At 39.7% G+C, this 17,262-nt stretch overlaps 2 protein-coding genes across 4 annotated transcripts in view; one reads left to right on the top strand and one right to left on the bottom strand.

Annotated features, from left to right (window-relative positions):
• Positions 1 to 25: 25 nt before the first annotated feature.
• Positions 26 to 13,085, bottom strand: nol6 (nucleolar protein 6 (RNA-associated)). Its single transcript, XM_027145615.2, has 26 exons — positions 12,906 to 13,085; positions 12,454 to 12,663; positions 11,798 to 11,914; positions 11,508 to 11,690; positions 10,920 to 11,088; positions 10,156 to 10,287; positions 9,905 to 10,068; positions 9,676 to 9,796; positions 8,748 to 8,806; positions 8,565 to 8,666; positions 8,347 to 8,462; positions 8,052 to 8,229; positions 7,288 to 7,410; positions 7,062 to 7,210; positions 6,908 to 6,983; positions 6,181 to 6,321; positions 5,964 to 6,081; positions 2,844 to 2,998; positions 2,339 to 2,502; positions 2,025 to 2,177; positions 1,843 to 1,940; positions 1,627 to 1,751; positions 1,098 to 1,187; positions 816 to 1,013; positions 408 to 509; positions 26 to 326 (listed from the first exon to the last, which is right to left on the bottom strand). Exons 1-26 carry the CDS (start codon positions 12,948 to 12,950, stop codon positions 177 to 179), a joined length of 3,438 nt encoding a protein of 1,145 aa, XP_027001416.1. The 5' UTR covers positions 12,951 to 13,085; the 3' UTR covers positions 26 to 176.
• A 120-nt stretch (positions 13,086 to 13,205) lies between these two features.
• Positions 13,206 to 17,262, top strand: part of ttc37 (tetratricopeptide repeat domain 37) — a 28,362-nt gene continuing 24,305 nt past the window's right edge. For all 3 annotated transcript variants that reach the window (XR_003440517.2, XR_003440516.2, XM_027145614.2), the window contains exons 1-6: positions 13,206 to 13,395; positions 13,594 to 13,686; positions 15,787 to 15,930; positions 16,410 to 16,501; positions 16,591 to 16,666; positions 16,920 to 17,063. Coding sequence is in view for 1 of the 3 variants with exons in the window: in XM_027145614.2 (XP_027001415.1) it covers positions 13,330 to 13,395; positions 13,594 to 13,686; positions 15,787 to 15,930; positions 16,410 to 16,501; positions 16,591 to 16,666; positions 16,920 to 17,063 (615 nt within the window). In the remaining 2 variants the exon portion in view is untranslated. The remainder of the gene's footprint in view (positions 13,396 to 13,593; positions 13,687 to 15,786; positions 15,931 to 16,409; positions 16,502 to 16,590; positions 16,667 to 16,919; positions 17,064 to 17,262) is intronic.

Raw genomic sequence — 17,262 nt, 5'->3', positions numbered from 1 at the left:
TTAAAAATGAATAAAAATCAACACATAACATCATTATTTTTTACTGAACATCTTTTCATAAAAATCCACGTTTACTCATTCTCTTAACTGTAGCTCAAATAACTTGAAATATACATAAAAGATAATGTCCTTTTTAAAAATGGCACACATATGATCTTTTGAAAAATCTTCTCAATTCAGACAACCCATCTCTCAGTCCTTAGTTCCACCTTGTGGACCAGGCCCTCCCCAATGATACGGAAATCCTGCACGATGGCCTCTATGTTAGGGACAGTAGTGGCCATGTCTTCAGTCACTTCTACTCGTCTGGCATTCATCAGAGAAGTCTAAAGGAGGGCAGAAAGAGGGCTACTGTAACAGACAGTATTACTACATGTCTTACAGAGTGAAATGGAATTCTGACTAACCTTGAATGGCTGTGGCTGAAAAGCTTTGGGTTTCCACATCACTGCAATCACAGTTCCTCCATAGGGGTCACAAAAAAATAGTGCCAGATCTCCGTAAGCATCCTGACAGAACATAGAAACGTAATGTATTCAGTTAAAGAGAACACTTCCTTGGTTCAAAAGTAGAACCAATACCAGAGTACTTGTGACAGGTCATGAGTGTAAAGAAGAATTATTAATGGAATGAATGAATCCATTCATTACCATGTTAACATCATCTTTTGGAGCCATGAAGGGTCGAAACGTTAATGCAATATACACTTCTAAAACAACATCCAGCAGTTGTTTTGGTTTATCAGAACCTTAACACTGATACTTGGTTGTTGAACCAAATCTGCCATGAAACATAAAGGACTATAAGGAACCAACCCTGAGCTCAGACAGATACAATTTTACAGGATCAAAGTCCACGACAGGGAAAGCCCCTCCTGAGCTTGCTGCATCCCCATCCAGGGTGCCTTGTCGACCGATGGTCTGAGGATCAACAGCTCTGGACAGCAAGGGGACCTGCTGAGGTCTGAGGTGAATCAGAACATCATAGATGTCCAGTGGGGGACGAAATGCCACCTAAAACACAAACACATTACTCTATACTAATCTCTGATCAATTAGATAGAATCAATGCTTTACATTACAAGCGATGACACTAACCCGGATGTCTTGTTTTAGGCTGGAGTTGATGAGCTGGGCCTCCAGTACACGCAGGCTTTCTGCAGCAACCAACACGACACGCTGTAGAATCTACGGATAAAAGAGGTATTGTAGAACTGATTGATCTCGCACTCCGTTTTTGCATAATATCTGCATCATTTCTTTTTAAGAAAAGAGGCTGAAACTGCCGTTATTGATCAATTTTAGACAAAACACCTGGGTGCCGTCCTACAGTTAACCAATGGTAACGATACACTTTTCTTTTTACTCTTTAGCCCCATTATTGTGATGTTTGATATGTATACACACACACATGGATAAGTCCCTGAAGAGCCCTGATATATGTTTTAAAATGCAAGCTGTGTTTTAAGGTTGCAGAGCTGAGTCACTCTGTTCTGACTGTGGGGTTATGCTCATTTCTGGGCCAGAAAAAAATAAACAATTAGAGCTACACTATAGCAAAATTCCAAAAAGTAATTACCACTATATCTAACATTACATATGCATTCCTAATGTTGTGTTTAGAAACCTGAACTGAAGGTCCTTCTTTGGTCCAAACAAAGACATTCTTTTCATTGGGAGTGGCGATAAACATAACAGGCAAAGAATCTCTCGATGCCAGGAAGTGGTTTTTGATTTCGGTGTAGTCAGAAGCTACAGCAGAGAGAAGGTGAAAAAAAAAACAACAAATTATAAACTATAGCCATACAACAAATGAGTGAACCTGGTGTTTTCTGGTGCTGACCTGTGAGTTTGCAATTGAGGTTGACCACCAGAGGGTTGTTCTTCCAGTCAAAAGTGGACAGTAGGTGAAGGAAGCGGAGAAAACCAACCTGGGGAGAACTGAGGAAAAAGGTGATCTACATCACCTTCAGTCAAAACCAGAATATGGAGAAACAGGAAAGTATATGTGAAATGTGAAACTACCTTGGTGGGGTGAAGGGAGCCGGATGTAGGAAGATTGAAGCTACCAGAAGATCAGCTGCCTCCTCTGTTATATCTGCACTGAAGAGCTGTGCAGCCAGCCAGCGTTTGGCCAGACGGCACACTGCGCTGAAACATGGCTGCTGCTGCTGCAGACTGACACAAAAAACGCATACAAGGGACTTTATATGACGTCTTATTTTCTTGTTTGGATGACACAATGCATAGTGTTTGGTAAGAAAAGCTTAGGCATGTGTTAACATCAAGTCTTTATGAACATCTGACAAGAACTACAATGGTGTGATTGTGATGTGTACCCATGCAGGGTGCTGGTGAGGAAGGGTTTGTGTTGGGTCTCGAGCTCTAATGCCTGTGCCTCTGCGTTATCTCGCTGAACCAGCATGCCGTCAGCAGTCACACTTTCTCTCAGCATCTGTGGCTCTCGGTGATATGCTACCTGGATGCGGAACACCAGTCCATCCTGCACAAGTCCAAAAAAATAAACTCTAAGTCATTGTAGTTCATACAATTTAATGAAACTTTCATTTGTCGCCTTAAATTTATTGTTTCATACAAAAAAATGTAAATATTAAAAGGTGCAGGTTGTGTTTGATGGATTTAAGTTTCATTTTCTTTAAATTGCATTTAAAAAGGTATATCCTAGTTTTAGTAACAAGATGAAAGATTATTCTTACAACAGCCTTTACAGTATCTTTGCATATAATTAAAATCTCAAAGGTGAAAAATTACATCAACAACAACAAAAATTTTATAATAGCAAAAATATATAATAATAAAAATACAACACAAAACACACATTACCTTCCACACGTCCAGGTGTGTAGGTGAGGGCCGGAAAGTGTAGCCGTGCTGATTTTTGAGTAGCTCCCCAAGCCGGATGTGGAAGGCTGCTTTAATATGCCGGATTGCCAAACTGTCACTAGGCCACTTTCCACTACCTTCCATGTGACAGATCACTGAGCATGAATGAAAAACAAACAGATACATATAAAACCTGTAGCTCTGTAGGCACTCATTCTTTAGGTGCATTTCCACTATAAAATATGAACTAGTCTGTTGCTCAAACATTGTGTGCTTTAACTCACTTTGTTCTAGAGTAGTGTGATTTGAATTTTGGTATATTCTATAGCATTGTTGATCTTATAGTGTTGGTCTTTGCTTAGTAGTTCTTAATAGTTTCAGTCTCCCTTAAGGTGTGAATTGTGGGCAGGGCTTACTCATTTAAATTGAAGGTTTGTAAGTATCCCTCCAAGTATCTCTCTAAAGCGGGCATCACCAAATGGCGGACCGCGATCCGGATCCGGACCGAGTGACGGGTCTGCCTGGACCCGTTAAAATTCTAATATCATCATATTAAGCATCGCCTTATTATAATCTAATATTATAAGATTATATAAACTCTTTGATATTAATAAAAATCCATAAATAAAAACCATCTCCTTTTAAATTTCATGCCCTTTCAGTTACCACTCCAATCAACCTTCTCATCATTATCTAGCACCCTTCTGGTCCCCTATTGCCTCTTTTCCACCGGAAAGAACCGGGTGCTGGTTCAGAGCTAGCATTAGTGCTGGTTCAAAGTTGGTTCCACTGGCGAACCTTCTAAGAACCGGTTTGCCTTTCCACCGGCTAGAGAGCTATCACATCGCCGAGTGTGACGTCACTCTATACGTGTCACGTGTCCCAGCAACGTTAGCGCAGCAGCGGCAAACACAAACACAACAACATTGGCGGATGTTGCTTTACTGTTAATGCTCATGGCTTTGTGACCGTACATTGGCATCCAAACGCGGCGAATAAAACGTGTATGTGCAGCTCCATGTAATCTGTATAAACGGAGGTTGTTAAAGTACATAACGATTGATAAAGTACATAAATTGAGAAAGTACATAACGTTATTTTAGTGTTAACACAGAAAAAAAATTTGTCTTAGCATGTAGCTATATACTATCATGTGTGCTGATAATGTATCATATCGCGGTAATGTATTAAACAGTATACTTAAGGTACATTGTCAAACGCGCTAACAGTAGCCCCGCCCCCAGCTCCTAACGCAAGCGGTTCTTAAGTCTAGACCAGCAACGTTTTGGTGCTACTTAAGAACCACTTTTCCTGGTTCAGAGCCGGTGCTTTGGCCTCTGGCTCCGAACCAGCACTCGACCTGCCTCGGTGGAAAAGGGGCATAGGAGACTTCCTGGAAAAAATGGACACACTGCTCAGTGCTTTCCCTCTGACAGCACCCCTCTGACCGTGCTTGGCGAGGTCAACCTCATCTCTGACAAGCTTCAATCTTATTCCCTCCTGACTCTTTTGGACTCCTTCGCCCTGATGGCTCAACAGCTACGTCCCCACACGCAAAGGAGGTAATGTCCTGGACCTGATTTCACCCGTCCATCCCCTGCTACAGACATTGCACATCTCCGATCATGACCTGGTATCCTTCACCATGACTCTCCCTATACTACCTAAAACTAACTCTCACCCCCTCTCTCTTACCCGCCACAACCTCCACTCGCTCTCTTTTATTTTAAAAATTCTTGAACGCATTGTCTATAATCAACTGTCTGTCTATCTCTCACAAAACAACCTCCAAGATCCCAACCAGTCTGGCTTTAAAGCAGCACATTCAACCCTTTTACATACAACCCTTTTGGACATCTCTGAGAAACTGCATGCTGCTAGATCAGCCAAGCTGTCATCCGTCCTCATCAGCTTGTATCAACCGTCCTGTATCAACCGTTCAGCAGCGTTTGATACAGTCAACCACAAGATTCTCTTGTGTACCCTCAGGAGTCTTGAGATTTGCGGATCATCGTGGGAATGGTTTGCTTCCTACATGGAAGGAGGGGTGTGACATCTGTTCCATGCAGACTCTCCACTGGTGTCCCACAGGGCTTAGTACTTAGTCCTCTTCTTTTCTCCCTGTATACTCACTCTTGGTGAAGTCTGCTATGCCGATGACACTTAGATACTATGATACAGATGACAACTTATCTTCTCTTTCCCAACCTCAGATACCACTGCTTCTGTTCTCAGCATGTCTGGCAGATATGGCAGACTCATCAGCGGAAGCTGAATCCTACTGATCCGATCATCTCAGGTGATTCATCTCCAGGTCATGATCTTGCAATATCTCTGCATAACGATCGGATCTTCCCTTCAGTCACAGCTTGCAACCTTGGCGTAACCATGAACAATTTACTGTCCTTGTCCTCGCATGTTGCAAATGTGAAAAGCTCATGTCGGTTACTTCTCTATAACATTTTTGTCCACACAGGCTGCTCAGGTACTTGTTAAGTCTCTTGTCATCGCAAGACTGAACTACTGCAACTCACTGCTGGCAGGTCTACCTATGAACGCAAGCAACAAGACTCGGGGTTTCTCAGAACAGAACAAGACTGTTCTGGCACCAAGGTGGTGGAATGAACTTCCTCTAGGAGGTCCGGACAGCTGAGTCACTGGCTATTTTCAAATGATGGTTGAAGAGCTATTTATTCATGAAACACTTCAACTAGAACTTGTGTGCGCATATATTTGAAAATAAAAAAATAAATACATTTTTGAACAGTGATTTCGACACATGGTATCTTAAGTCTGTAGCCTAGTGAACCAGAGCTCATGCATTCAATGTTAGAGTCTTAAGCACTTTTTCACTGGATAAGGGCATCTGCCAAATGCTGTGAATGTAAATTTAAATGTAAACATGGAGCTTTAGTAATCACTGGTTAGATGATTACAGATTTTTAAAACTGCAGGGGAAGAGTGTTAATTATTCTGTGCTGCTTTCTGTACAATCCATAATGTTTGTTAATCCATAAGGTGAAATGTAGCAGTTACTAATCTGCAGTACCTTTTCTGAACCAGGCTAAAATCACTGGCATTATGTATTCAGAACTGACAGATATAAAATATCTGGCCTACCTTTTATAGGAGTGATGTAATAAGGACAGGGCTTGGCCTCGTGTGGAACCAAAGCACGTGAAGTCTTCTCTCTTTCAAAATAGGAGTAGGCCAGCTTTACTGGGACAGGAGGAAACACCTGTAGACGAACAAGACAATAAAAACCAAGCAGTGGAAGTGCTTGTACTTACAAGACTGTAGTATGAGCTGAAATGCAGAGGTGTAAGCATGTAGTAACCTGTGTGTATCTGAGTGCTGGGTGAGCACCCTGCACTGAGGTGATGGACAGAGGCAGTCCTTCCAGCTGCCACAGCTTTCTGCTTAGATCATCAAAGCACTGCACCACCTTCAGACTCTCCTCTTCTCCTGTACTGCACTCCTAGAAAACAGCAATTATAAAGTGAACAAGCTTCCTAAAACTGACATGACACATGCGATATTTCAAAGAAGGCTGCATATTTGTCAATATCATCATTATTAGTAGTATCAGTAACGTTATAATACCCTATAATACATTTTAACACAAGTTTAAATTATTTACGCTTGTATTTTCTCTGATTGCAATGAATAGTTTTTAATACTAGTAGTTAATAATGTTAATTATGTTTCCAGTAAATTGGTGTTCTCACACTCGCTCTCTCTCAGCTTGTACACCCACCCATAGACATAACCATCCATACATGCAACAATCCATCCATCAAAGACACCATGCACCATTCACATTATGGTGGAATCCACCAATCTTTAAATCCATCAATACATCCATTAACAAACCTATGTATTGATCAACAAAATTATTGTTTTGAATTGATCAACAAAACTGTTGATCAATTAATCAACAAAACTATCTGCCAATCAAGGAATTCATCCATCAGTGAATTCATCTATAGACCCACTGAGCCATCTGTCCATAAATGAGTGAAGGATTCCATAATCTTCATATGATTAACAAACATATATCATACCTCTCTTTCAAGTTTAATGACATCATCCATTTGTCCTCCAACAAACCAGATACCCGACTCTGGTATATCTGCATGACTAAAGAAAGAGAAAAAATAATTAACTTTGTTGAAAAAAATAAAATCTCCTTCTGCTGTTATGGTGCTGTGGTCTTACAGTTCCAGTAGGTGGGTGATGATCTCCAGCAGGACATGCCTCCTCTGGCAGGTGGAGGATCCAGACCAAAGCACTGCCTCAGTTATGGCTCCATCCTGAAAGCGCCTCAGCTCTGAACGAGAACCCCACAACTGCCGGAACTCAGCCGCCTGCACAAGAGCTAAGGGTTACCTTCTGTAAAAGGTTTTATTTAACAAAGACTGAAAGAACGATTTTATTATTTTACCTCAGGGCTATCTGCTGCAGGTCCTCTATCCAGAACAGAGAGGGCACGCTCAGGGTTCAGTAGCAGGCCAACAGACACCGGCGACTGGTCCTTGTGCATCGGGGGCTCACTGTACACTGGCCACTATATAAAACAAAACATGAACATTGAAATGATCAGTATGGTTGCTGCTCTATGGTTATGCACATAACAAAATGTTAAGTTATATTCAATTTTATTTGTATAGCAGCTTTAACAATAAAAATTGCTGTGAAGTAGCTTTAACTTTTTGAAATATATAAAATCAAGTTATAAATTATAAATGAGCAAGCCAGAAGTGATTGTGGTGAGGAAAACCACCCTGAGGTGATATGATGAAGAAACCTTGAGAGGAACCAGACACAGAAGAAAACCCATCCTCATCTGTGTGACAGCAGAGAGGGTTATAATTTCCCTTCTATAACTGTATACTATATGGTCAATAAATGCAACTGCATAACAAAGGATATTCAGTCTAATTATAACATGAAGTCTATCTTGTTGAAGTAATCAGCAGTTCACTGATGGAGACTTGTGTTACATGGAAATTACATTTGGTACTTGTCAAAGTGGTACTTGTGTGGCATATACAAACAGAGAGAAAAAATGAACAATTAAAGAAAATACAATAATCTGTCGGACTGTTTGTGCTCTTTATGCAGAAAATCTCAAAAGAAAAAAAAAAGAAAAAAAATTAAACATATCCGCTACAAACAAATGTTCATGCTTAGTGGTTATGTCCTTACTTCAGGGTCTGGAGAGAGTGAGTGAACTAGAAGGTGGATCCTGTCCCCGAGTCCTCGCTGCAGAAGAGACAAGATGAAGGGAAGCACAGCAAGAATGTAGTTCCCACTGTAGTCCATGAGACTGCTGAGGAGACTGAGCTTTTTACAGGAGGCTTGCATTTTTACCAAATCTGTCAGTCTGAGGAAACAAAACAGATGCTTTAACTTGTACCGAAAAAAAAAATTCAACATAGTCAAAATCAACAATTAACACTAGAGAAGCTCCAGAGATGACATGAAATGGTGGGACACTCACTGATAGACATTGTCATATGTCCTGATCATGGGTTTGGGGGTCATAAGAAGAGTCTGGAAGCCATCTAGTGTAGGATCATCCCAGAACTTGAGGGACAGAGATGCCTCATGCTGAACCTGGGAACAAATCAGAAAGCTTTAAATGATCAATAACATGAAGGCAATTTTCTTGACACAATACATATGAAACATTCAGAATGAAGCACTCCTGAAGCCGACCTGTTTGTAGGTGCATGCAGTCATGTCTGCACACATGTTAAGGTGGCCAGAGGGATCCACAAACACCACTTGGAAAGCACTGTGGAACTCATGCAGTGAAGGCTAATGATGAAGGAGAAAGGCAATTACTTCAAAGAAAAAAATATTAAATATCGATCAAAATATTAAGGGATGATCGCTTACCGCTTTGGAATCTGGGTTTTTTGCCAAAGTAATTCCATTCTCAGTCAGGTCTGTGGAAGCTAAAGAGGGGGAAAAAGATTAGTTCCTATAGTTGCTCTAAGAGTAATGACAGTTCTGGGATTTCACTGCCCCAATAATGTAAATGGAATCAAGAAAGGCTGGTATAAATGAGCAAGCATCACCATGCTTGACTTTTCAAGGAAAAAAATGATCAAATTCTTTGTTGTTTTCAGACAAATATAAGCAGAGCAGAAATATGCAAAATGATATCTAGATGCGAGGCTGGGGCTGATTTCTTTCTAGGACAGACTGTAGATAAACACCCTAACGATTTGATCTCCACATCAGTAACACACCATTAGCAGTGATTTGCAAACAGCATGTGAAATACTAGTAGCATGGCAATGGTGACTCAAACTTTAACTGTTGGGTACTTGAACAAGGCCTTTAACCTTTACAAGCCAGGGTATTATTTATAACTAAAAAATAAATAAATTTCATTAAAAAAATTAATTCATTAAAAAAAAATAATTTATATACAGTATGTATACCCAAAATGAGCTTTTCACTGTGCTGTAATTTACAATGTACTACTATCATGTGTTATTACATATTGTATACTCTACATTATATTCTTTTGATACTTTTTATTCCTTTTATTTTTTTTAACTTAGTTTCTTACTAAATATCATTTATCTATATGCATAGTGCCCAGTTTTCATTTCACTGCAAGTTGTGTACTGTATATCTATGTGACAAATAATATTCTTGAATTTTAGTTTAATAAACACATTAGTTTCTCTGCCATTTACTTTTTATTACCATTTATGTTAATATAACAATCAACCTTCACTGAATCTAATTTGACCAAAACCGTGCCAATGTCATGTCAGAAGAAACATTTAACTTTTAGTAAGCGCATTCTTACCCAAGAAATGCAGTGCGTTTCGGAGCAGCTGGTAGGCATTCATGGTTTTCCCCACTTTATGTGTGGACAGCAGGTAAGCCAGCAGCATGGAGGCTAAGAACCCTCCAAAACATCCAGCACCCTAAAAAACCATGCAAAACACACTTCAGACAAAACGATTTCAACATAAATCTTATCAAAGAGTAAAATGAGGCTAAACCACATGTGCGCACGCACACACACTACTCACCTGATCTAGCTCCCTTTGTCTGAGCCACACTTTGAGCAGAGCAACACCATCTCGAAAGGCAGGACACTGATCAGAGTGTGCGCTGAGAAACTGCAGGTGTGAGCGAGGGAGGTGATCCCCTAGTACAGTACTGTTATACTGAGGAGTAGGAGGCTCACTGCTTTCTAAAAAAACAAAAAACAAAATCAATCCCAACAAAATTTTAAAGGTTTAAAGTAAATAAACATACTGATTCATTCTCATAAGTTCACCTTGCTCAGCATTTTGGCTGGTATACCAGGCTGTCCGGACGTTGTTTTTCTGAGGATGGAAGCGACTTGGTTTGAGGAAGTCCGGAGGTGGGATGGCGTGAATCCTCAATAAGATGCTGTTGCTGTCCTTACCTACAGAGACACAGACGGCTTCCTATAACATGCTTTAATGTTTAAGTTGTTAATTACCTTACTTTGGTCTACAGAATACCCGGCTCTAATCAAAACAGGTCAAACACCTGAAAGCTCATTTGCTAAAAGACTGTTCGGGAAATTTCTTCTAACCTTTCAGCGTGACACTGTATAACAGCTCGTCTCTGTGTGACAGACCAACACACAACCATCTGTACATGGTGTTTGTGTTATACATGTTATCAGAGACATAATTGACTCATTTTTGTTCTTTTTTTTTAAATGTATTATCATTGTTATTTCTCTTTTTGAATCCTTCTTTAATTTGGGTGTTTCAGAAGATCTGTGTAAAATTTTAGTATTATTCATCTGTAACCCAATTTCCCCCAAGGGATCAACAAAGTTTGTCTGACTATATGTTTATCATCTCCATAGCTCGAACCCCAACCACCAAGAATTCCACCTTGCTCTAATGCAAATGTGGCAATAAAAAAGGCTTCCGTGCCATGAAATTTAGATTTCATCCAAAGAAAAGTGCGAACAATTAATAGATGCTTTCTGACATTACTTCAGGGAAACAAACATCCATAGTATTCTCTTTACTAGCATAGGACGAAGAGGAAAGATCCTACCTGAAGGTGTGACAAGCAGGAGAGGGCGGAGGCGGTTGCCATGGAGGCATGAATAATGCAGTGGGCCCACTAATGGAGAGGTGGAAATGTGCTGTGCTAGTCCTGCAAGAAAAAGAGCTCGCTTTCGAGAGTACCGCTGGTTTATTCCATCCATCGGGTGCAGGATACTCTGCGAGAAAAAAGCAATGTAACCATATTTAACTGAATCTGAAATAATCATCGCAATCACCCCTTTATTTTGAGACCTAGAGCAGGTTAGCATCAAATTTTAAGAACAGCAACATGATAAATATATATTCACTGTATAAGGTATAATGGCAGTACATATTTAGAGTTTATTCACTGGAATAGCTCTAGCTAGAATACAAAGTGTAATTAATATATATATATATATATATATATATATATATATATATATATATATATATATATATATATATATATATATATATATATACACACACACACACACACACACACACACACACATACACCAATATTGTTACCTATGAATCATCTAACAAATAGAAGAAACAAAATCCTTTTAAAAGGAAGTTCCTCAGGATCTTTACAGGAGCTACCACTTACAGCAGGAATCGTGACAGCCAGATCAACAGAAACTCTTGGTTTGATGCAAGTTCCCAGAGGGTAACTCCCAATCAGGTCCACAGAGTCAGGTGGCTCCATGTGGAACTTGCCCTTAGTCTCCTCAGGAACCAGGATGAATGGGACATCAATTCCCGACTCTGATAACCAAGACAAGTCTGACAGCTAAACAATAAAACATAAAGCATCTTTAGTGAATAAAATCACAAGATGAAGACTATAATTGTAAAACCTGGCTAAGATGAGCAGAGCTCTATACACTGGGTCCTAACCTCCACCACTGGAGTTTCAGGCACAGATTTCAGAAGATCAGTGATTTGCTGTATGAAGGAATCCATCTGTTTCTTCCTGCGCTCACTCAGTGACACCTCTTTCAGCAGTTCCTCCATCTGAGGGAGATGAGCATGAGCTACACTGAGCATGATAAGGTCATATTGATGATACATGCAAGACCAGATCAGTCTCAAATTTGTAACAGCATCCATCTGTCAACTATGTTCCAACCAAATGTTTTTTAAATAATACAAAAAGCTGAAATACCATATGATGCATTTTCATTTTAATTTGTTTGCAATGACAGTGTATTAACAGATACCAAGCATGTTTGAGAGACCAACAGAAAGAATCGTGTCCAATATGCACCAATTGTCTCAATAATGTTCTCATAGGTGGATATTCATGGGTTTTACAAAAAGCTAAGTATTTAGCCATAAAACACTTTTGTAATAGCTGTGTTGGGAACAGATGATATGCAGACCAGGTCAATTAGCTGACATTTGATACTAGGACCAAATAAATATTCTCAACTGATTAATGTTTTCATATTTTTAAAACCACAACTTAAAATTGTATTCCATCTATTTTCGCTGCAAATTCTTGATCTAAAATAACAATACAACCTTCAAAGGGACCTAAATTCTGTACTAACCTGCATTTTGAGCAGACTGCAGTGAAACAGACTCTCTGCCTCCTTCAGCTGGTTGAGCTCCTCCACAGTAGGGGCTTTGTACAACTCTCCTTTAGAGAGTTTAATTGGGCGAAGTACACCATCCTCTTTGAGCAATGCACTTGCTTTCTTTTTGGATCCTTTGAGTTTCTTTACAGTTTCCTCTTCGTTCTCAGGGTTCAATGTTTCCATCTATGATGTAGTCGGAACACGTTGTGAGAAGAGCACAAGCATCAACAGAGGTTAATGTTAATGTAAACCTATAGAAGTATAACTGCTACACGATTTCCAAGCCTTTTAAGTCCTGTCTACTGAATGAGTCCACTGTAATTATGCAGAGGCAGGAAAAATACTTAAAGTCATCATACAGACTGGTACTTGATGACTAAAACAGAACAAGATCTATACATATTAAAAAAACTTAAACATCAAACCTCTTTTCCCAGATCCCCAGCTGACTGTGTAGTTTTTCTCTTCATATTAACGTGTAAGCAAAGTCAATACCGTTTAATAAATTCCTACACAACGCATTGATTACTGCCTGCAGCCAGGGAACCTGTGGAGTTGAATATTCTCACATGGAGAACATGCGGCACACAAAATGCATGCCATAGTGTTGCGAATTGTGATTGGTCCAGCGGCCATTGTCCTGCTTGTAATTGGTGGAATATTATTGGTCCCGCCTACAATCAAGGTTCTTTGAGATGACAAAAAACTGCACTTTTTTAATCTCGGAAAATTGTCAGTATTAATGTTGCACATAAGCTTGCAAATGTGTCTGTTTTAACTGTTTTAAATACGTGTAAACTTGAATCCTAAAATTATTTTGTTTTTTTGACGTACAATTGTCGCTGGGTGATGACGGAAGTATGGTGTGGAGCATGCGCGCTCTTCAGTTGTGCACGGAAGCTGCTGTGCACTGTGGTGAGAATGAAATGCAAACATCTTCATATGATTTTTTTAAATTGGGAAACATGAATGTATAAAATACAGAAATCCATATTTGTTTTGTTTAACTGTACTTTTTGTTTAGTTAGTTAAATGATAAAGAGAATAAAGTTCTGTAACTGATATTGTTCTTTAAGCTCTTTACAGAAATCATTTTCCTTTGTGTTTTTGTAGAAAATGTCAAATAAAGACGTAAAATCGGCTCTAAAAAGTGCCAGGGACGCTATAAAAAACAAGGAGTTTAAAGAAGCTCTGAAACACTGCAAGGTAAAACATTTCGCCACAGTGTTAATGATGACCGTGCTGTTTGTCAACACGGTGTTAATGATGAACGTGCTGTTTGTCAACACGGTGTTAATGATGACCGTGCTGTTTGTCAACACAGTGTTAATGAAGACCGTGCTGTTTGTCAACACAGTGTTAATGATGACCGTGCTGTTTGTCAACACGGTGTTAATGATGAACGTGCTGTTTGTCAACACGGTGTTAATGATGACCGTGCTGTTTGTCAACACAGTGTTAATGAAGACCGTGCTGTTTGTCAACACAGTGTTAATGATGAACGTGCTGTTTGTCAACACAGTGTTAATGATGAACGTGCTGTTTGTCAACACAGTGTTAATGATGAACGTGCTGTTTGTCAACACAGTGTTAATGATGAACGTGCTGTTTGTCAACACAGTGTTAATGAAGACCGTGCTGTTTGTCAACACAGTGTTAATGATGAACGTGCTGTTTGTCAACACAGTGTTAATGATGAACGTGCTGTTTGTCAACACAGTGTTAATGAAGACCGTGCTGTTTGTCAACACGGTGTTAATGATGACCGTGCTGTTTGTCAACACAGTGTTAATGATGACCGTGCTGTTTGTCAACACAGTGTTAATGATGACCGTGCTGTTTGTCAACACAGTGTTAATGATGAACGTGCTGTTTGTCAACACGGTGTTAATGAAGACCGTGCTGTTTGTCAACACGGTGTTAATGAAGACCGTGCTGTTTGTCAACACAGTGTTAATGAAGACCGTGCTGTTTGTCAACACAGTGTTAATGAAGACCGTGCTGTTTGTCAACACAGTGTTAATGATGAACGTGCTGTTTGTCAACACAGTGTTAATGATGAACGTGCTGTTTGTCAACACAGTGTTAATGATGACCGTGCTGTTTGTCAACACGGTGTTAATGATGAACGTGCTGTTTGTCAACACGGTGTTAATGATGACCGTGCTGTTTGTCAACACAGTGTTAATGAAGACCGTGCTGTTTGTCAACACAGTGTTAATGATGAACGTGCTGTTTGTCAACACAGTGTTAATGATGAACGTGCTGTTTGTCAACACAGTGTTAATGAAGACCGTGCTGTTTGTCAACACAGTGTTAATGATGAACGTGCTGTTTGTCAACACAGTGTTAATGATGAACGTGCTGTTTGTCAACACAGTGTTAATGAAGACCGTGCTGTTTGTCAACACAGTGTTAATGATGAACGTGCTGTTTGTCAACACAGTGTTAATGATGAACGTGCTGTTTGTCAACACAGTGTTAATGATGACCGTGCTGTTTGTCAACACAGTGTTAATGAAGACCGTGCTGTTTGTCAACACGGTGTTAATGAAGACCGTGCTGTTTGTCAACACGGTGTTAATGAAGACCGTGCTGTTTGTCAACACGGTGTTAATGAAGACCGTGCTGTTTGTCAACACGGTGTTAATGAAGACCGTGCTGTTTGTCAACACAGTGTTAATGAAGACCGTGCTGTTTGTCAACACAGTGTTAATGATGAACGTGCTGTTTGTCAACACAGTGTTAATGATGAACGTGCTGTTTGTCAACACAGTGTTAATGATGACCGTGCTGTTTGTCAACACGGTGTTAATGATGAACGTGCTGTTTGTCAACACGGTGTTAATGATGACCGTGCTGTTTGTCAACACGGTGTTAATGATGAACGTGCTGTTTGTCAACACGGTGTTAATGATGACCGTGCTGTTTGTCAACACGGTGTTAATGATGACCGTGCTGTTTGTCAACACGGTGTTAATGATAACCGTGCTGTTTGTCAACACGGTGTTAATGATAACCGTGCTGTTTGTCAACACGGTGTTAATGATAACCGTGCTGTTTGTCAACACGGTGTTAATGATGAACGTGCTGTTTGTCAACACGGTGTTAATGATGACCGTGCTGTTTGTCAACACAGTGTTAATGATGACCGTGCTGTTTGTCAACAGTGTTAATGACGAACGTGCTGTTTGTCAACACGTTGTTAATGTTATATATGATAATTTATCAAAACAAAAACACTTATTGTTTTATTAACACAGTGCTTATTGTATGAAATGAATAAACCTGCCTGTGTTTCTAAAGGCTGTTCTGAAGCTTGAGAAGAATAACTACAATGCCTGGGTGTTTATTGGAGTTGCAGCGAGTGAGCTGGAGCAGCCCGAACAGGCTCAGACGGCCTACAGGAAAGCTGCAGAGCTTGAACCTGAGCAGCTGCTTGCATGGCAGGTTGGTAGTATAAAGTATACTGCAACTGACTTCATGTATTATCTTGTTATATTACATCACAGATATTTAGTCATTTTTACACACCACATTTCAAACCCTATTTGTTCAGAATTCCTCTATTCCTCAGCAACATTCCTCAGCACGACATACTGTCTAATACACAGTGTATTAATTTTGTGTACTTGTCCTGTTGTGTTTTTATTGTCTGTTTGCAGTAGGTTGCACACAATGCACTATATGTGGCTAGGACAACTTACTTTGAATCCTTAACCTTGTGTTGTTTTATGTAGCACTGCATCAGCTATATATGGTTAATATAACAATAGAAGCTTCTTGACTTGACTTGATTAATCCATAAAATGCTGCCTGATTGTATTAAATGTGTAATATGAGATGAAACAATAAAAAATGTTATTTCTCCAGCAAAATAAAACCTCTGTATGCAGATGTGCAGATGATTATTTGAAGTTCTTTTCCAGGGCCTTGCAAACCTGTATGAAAAAAGTGATCAAGCTGATTTTAAAGCCGAGCTTCCTAAAATCTATCAAAAACTCATAAAACTGTATGAAACGTGAGTATCCCTGGCTAATACATAGTACTTTATAATTTACTTTGAATTTTCTGATATGTTATGTTATTTTTACTGTCTGTAAATTTCAGCTCTGATAAAGTCAAATGCTTTGAAGTGAGCAAGAAGTTGGTGGACATTTATCAGACAGAAAAGAACTACTTACAGGTATGGGAATGAGAGTCGGTTTACTGGTGGGTTTATTGTTATATGTAAATTATGCTGTTGCCATGCTGCGATGCGGCCATTACGTTACTGTGCTGCAATGCCGCTATTGCCGTTGTATGATGTGCTGTTGCCTTGCTGCGATGTGTCCGTTGTCGTGCTGCGATGTGGCTGTTGTCGGGCTACGATACGGCTGTGCAGTATGATGTGCTGTTGCCATGGTGTGATGTGGCTGTGGCTGTGGTGTGATGTGCAGGTGGCGAGGGTGTGGCAGCATCTCATTCAGGTGAGAGAGGCAGAGGATGGGATTGAGAACTTTGAGCTGATCGAATTATGGAGAGAAATGATCAAGCTGCTCTTGGGCTCAGTGGACCAGCAGGACAACGAGACTCAGCAACATGTGAGCTATTATTCATTTGCACAAAGTCCTGTTCTAATTTGAAATTCTTACAGGTGTTATAGATAGAATTTAAGTTAGAAAATACTGACTTACATCTATAAGGTTCTCATGCCAACAAATGATGGCTTTTGAATAATTTTAATGGAATATATTTATGTGGTTAAGTATTTGCTTTTACAAATGATCTACATTCAATTTT

The sequence above is a fragment of the Tachysurus fulvidraco genome, chromosome 9, assembly GCF_022655615.1.
Source record: "Tachysurus fulvidraco isolate hzauxx_2018 chromosome 9, HZAU_PFXX_2.0, whole genome shotgun sequence".
Classification (NCBI taxonomy): Eukaryota; Metazoa; Chordata; class Actinopteri; order Siluriformes; family Bagridae; genus Tachysurus; species Tachysurus fulvidraco.
This window is presented reverse-complemented; position numbering and strand designations above follow the sequence as displayed.

Excerpts from the sequence above, each read along its gene's own strand:
- nol6 (XM_027145615.2), bottom strand. The coding sequence starts at position 12,950 with ATGAAGAGAAAAACTACACAGTCAGCTGGGGATCTGGGAAAAGAG. Across the intron at positions 9,797-9,904 it reads GACAAAGGGAGCTAGATCAG|GGTGCTGGATGTTTTGGAGG; the intron begins GTGAGTAGTGTG and ends ATGGTTTTTTAG. Across the intron at positions 327-407 it reads TTCAGCCACAGCCATTCAAG|ACTTCTCTGATGAATGCCAG; the intron begins GTTAGTCAGAAT and ends GCCCTCCTTTAG.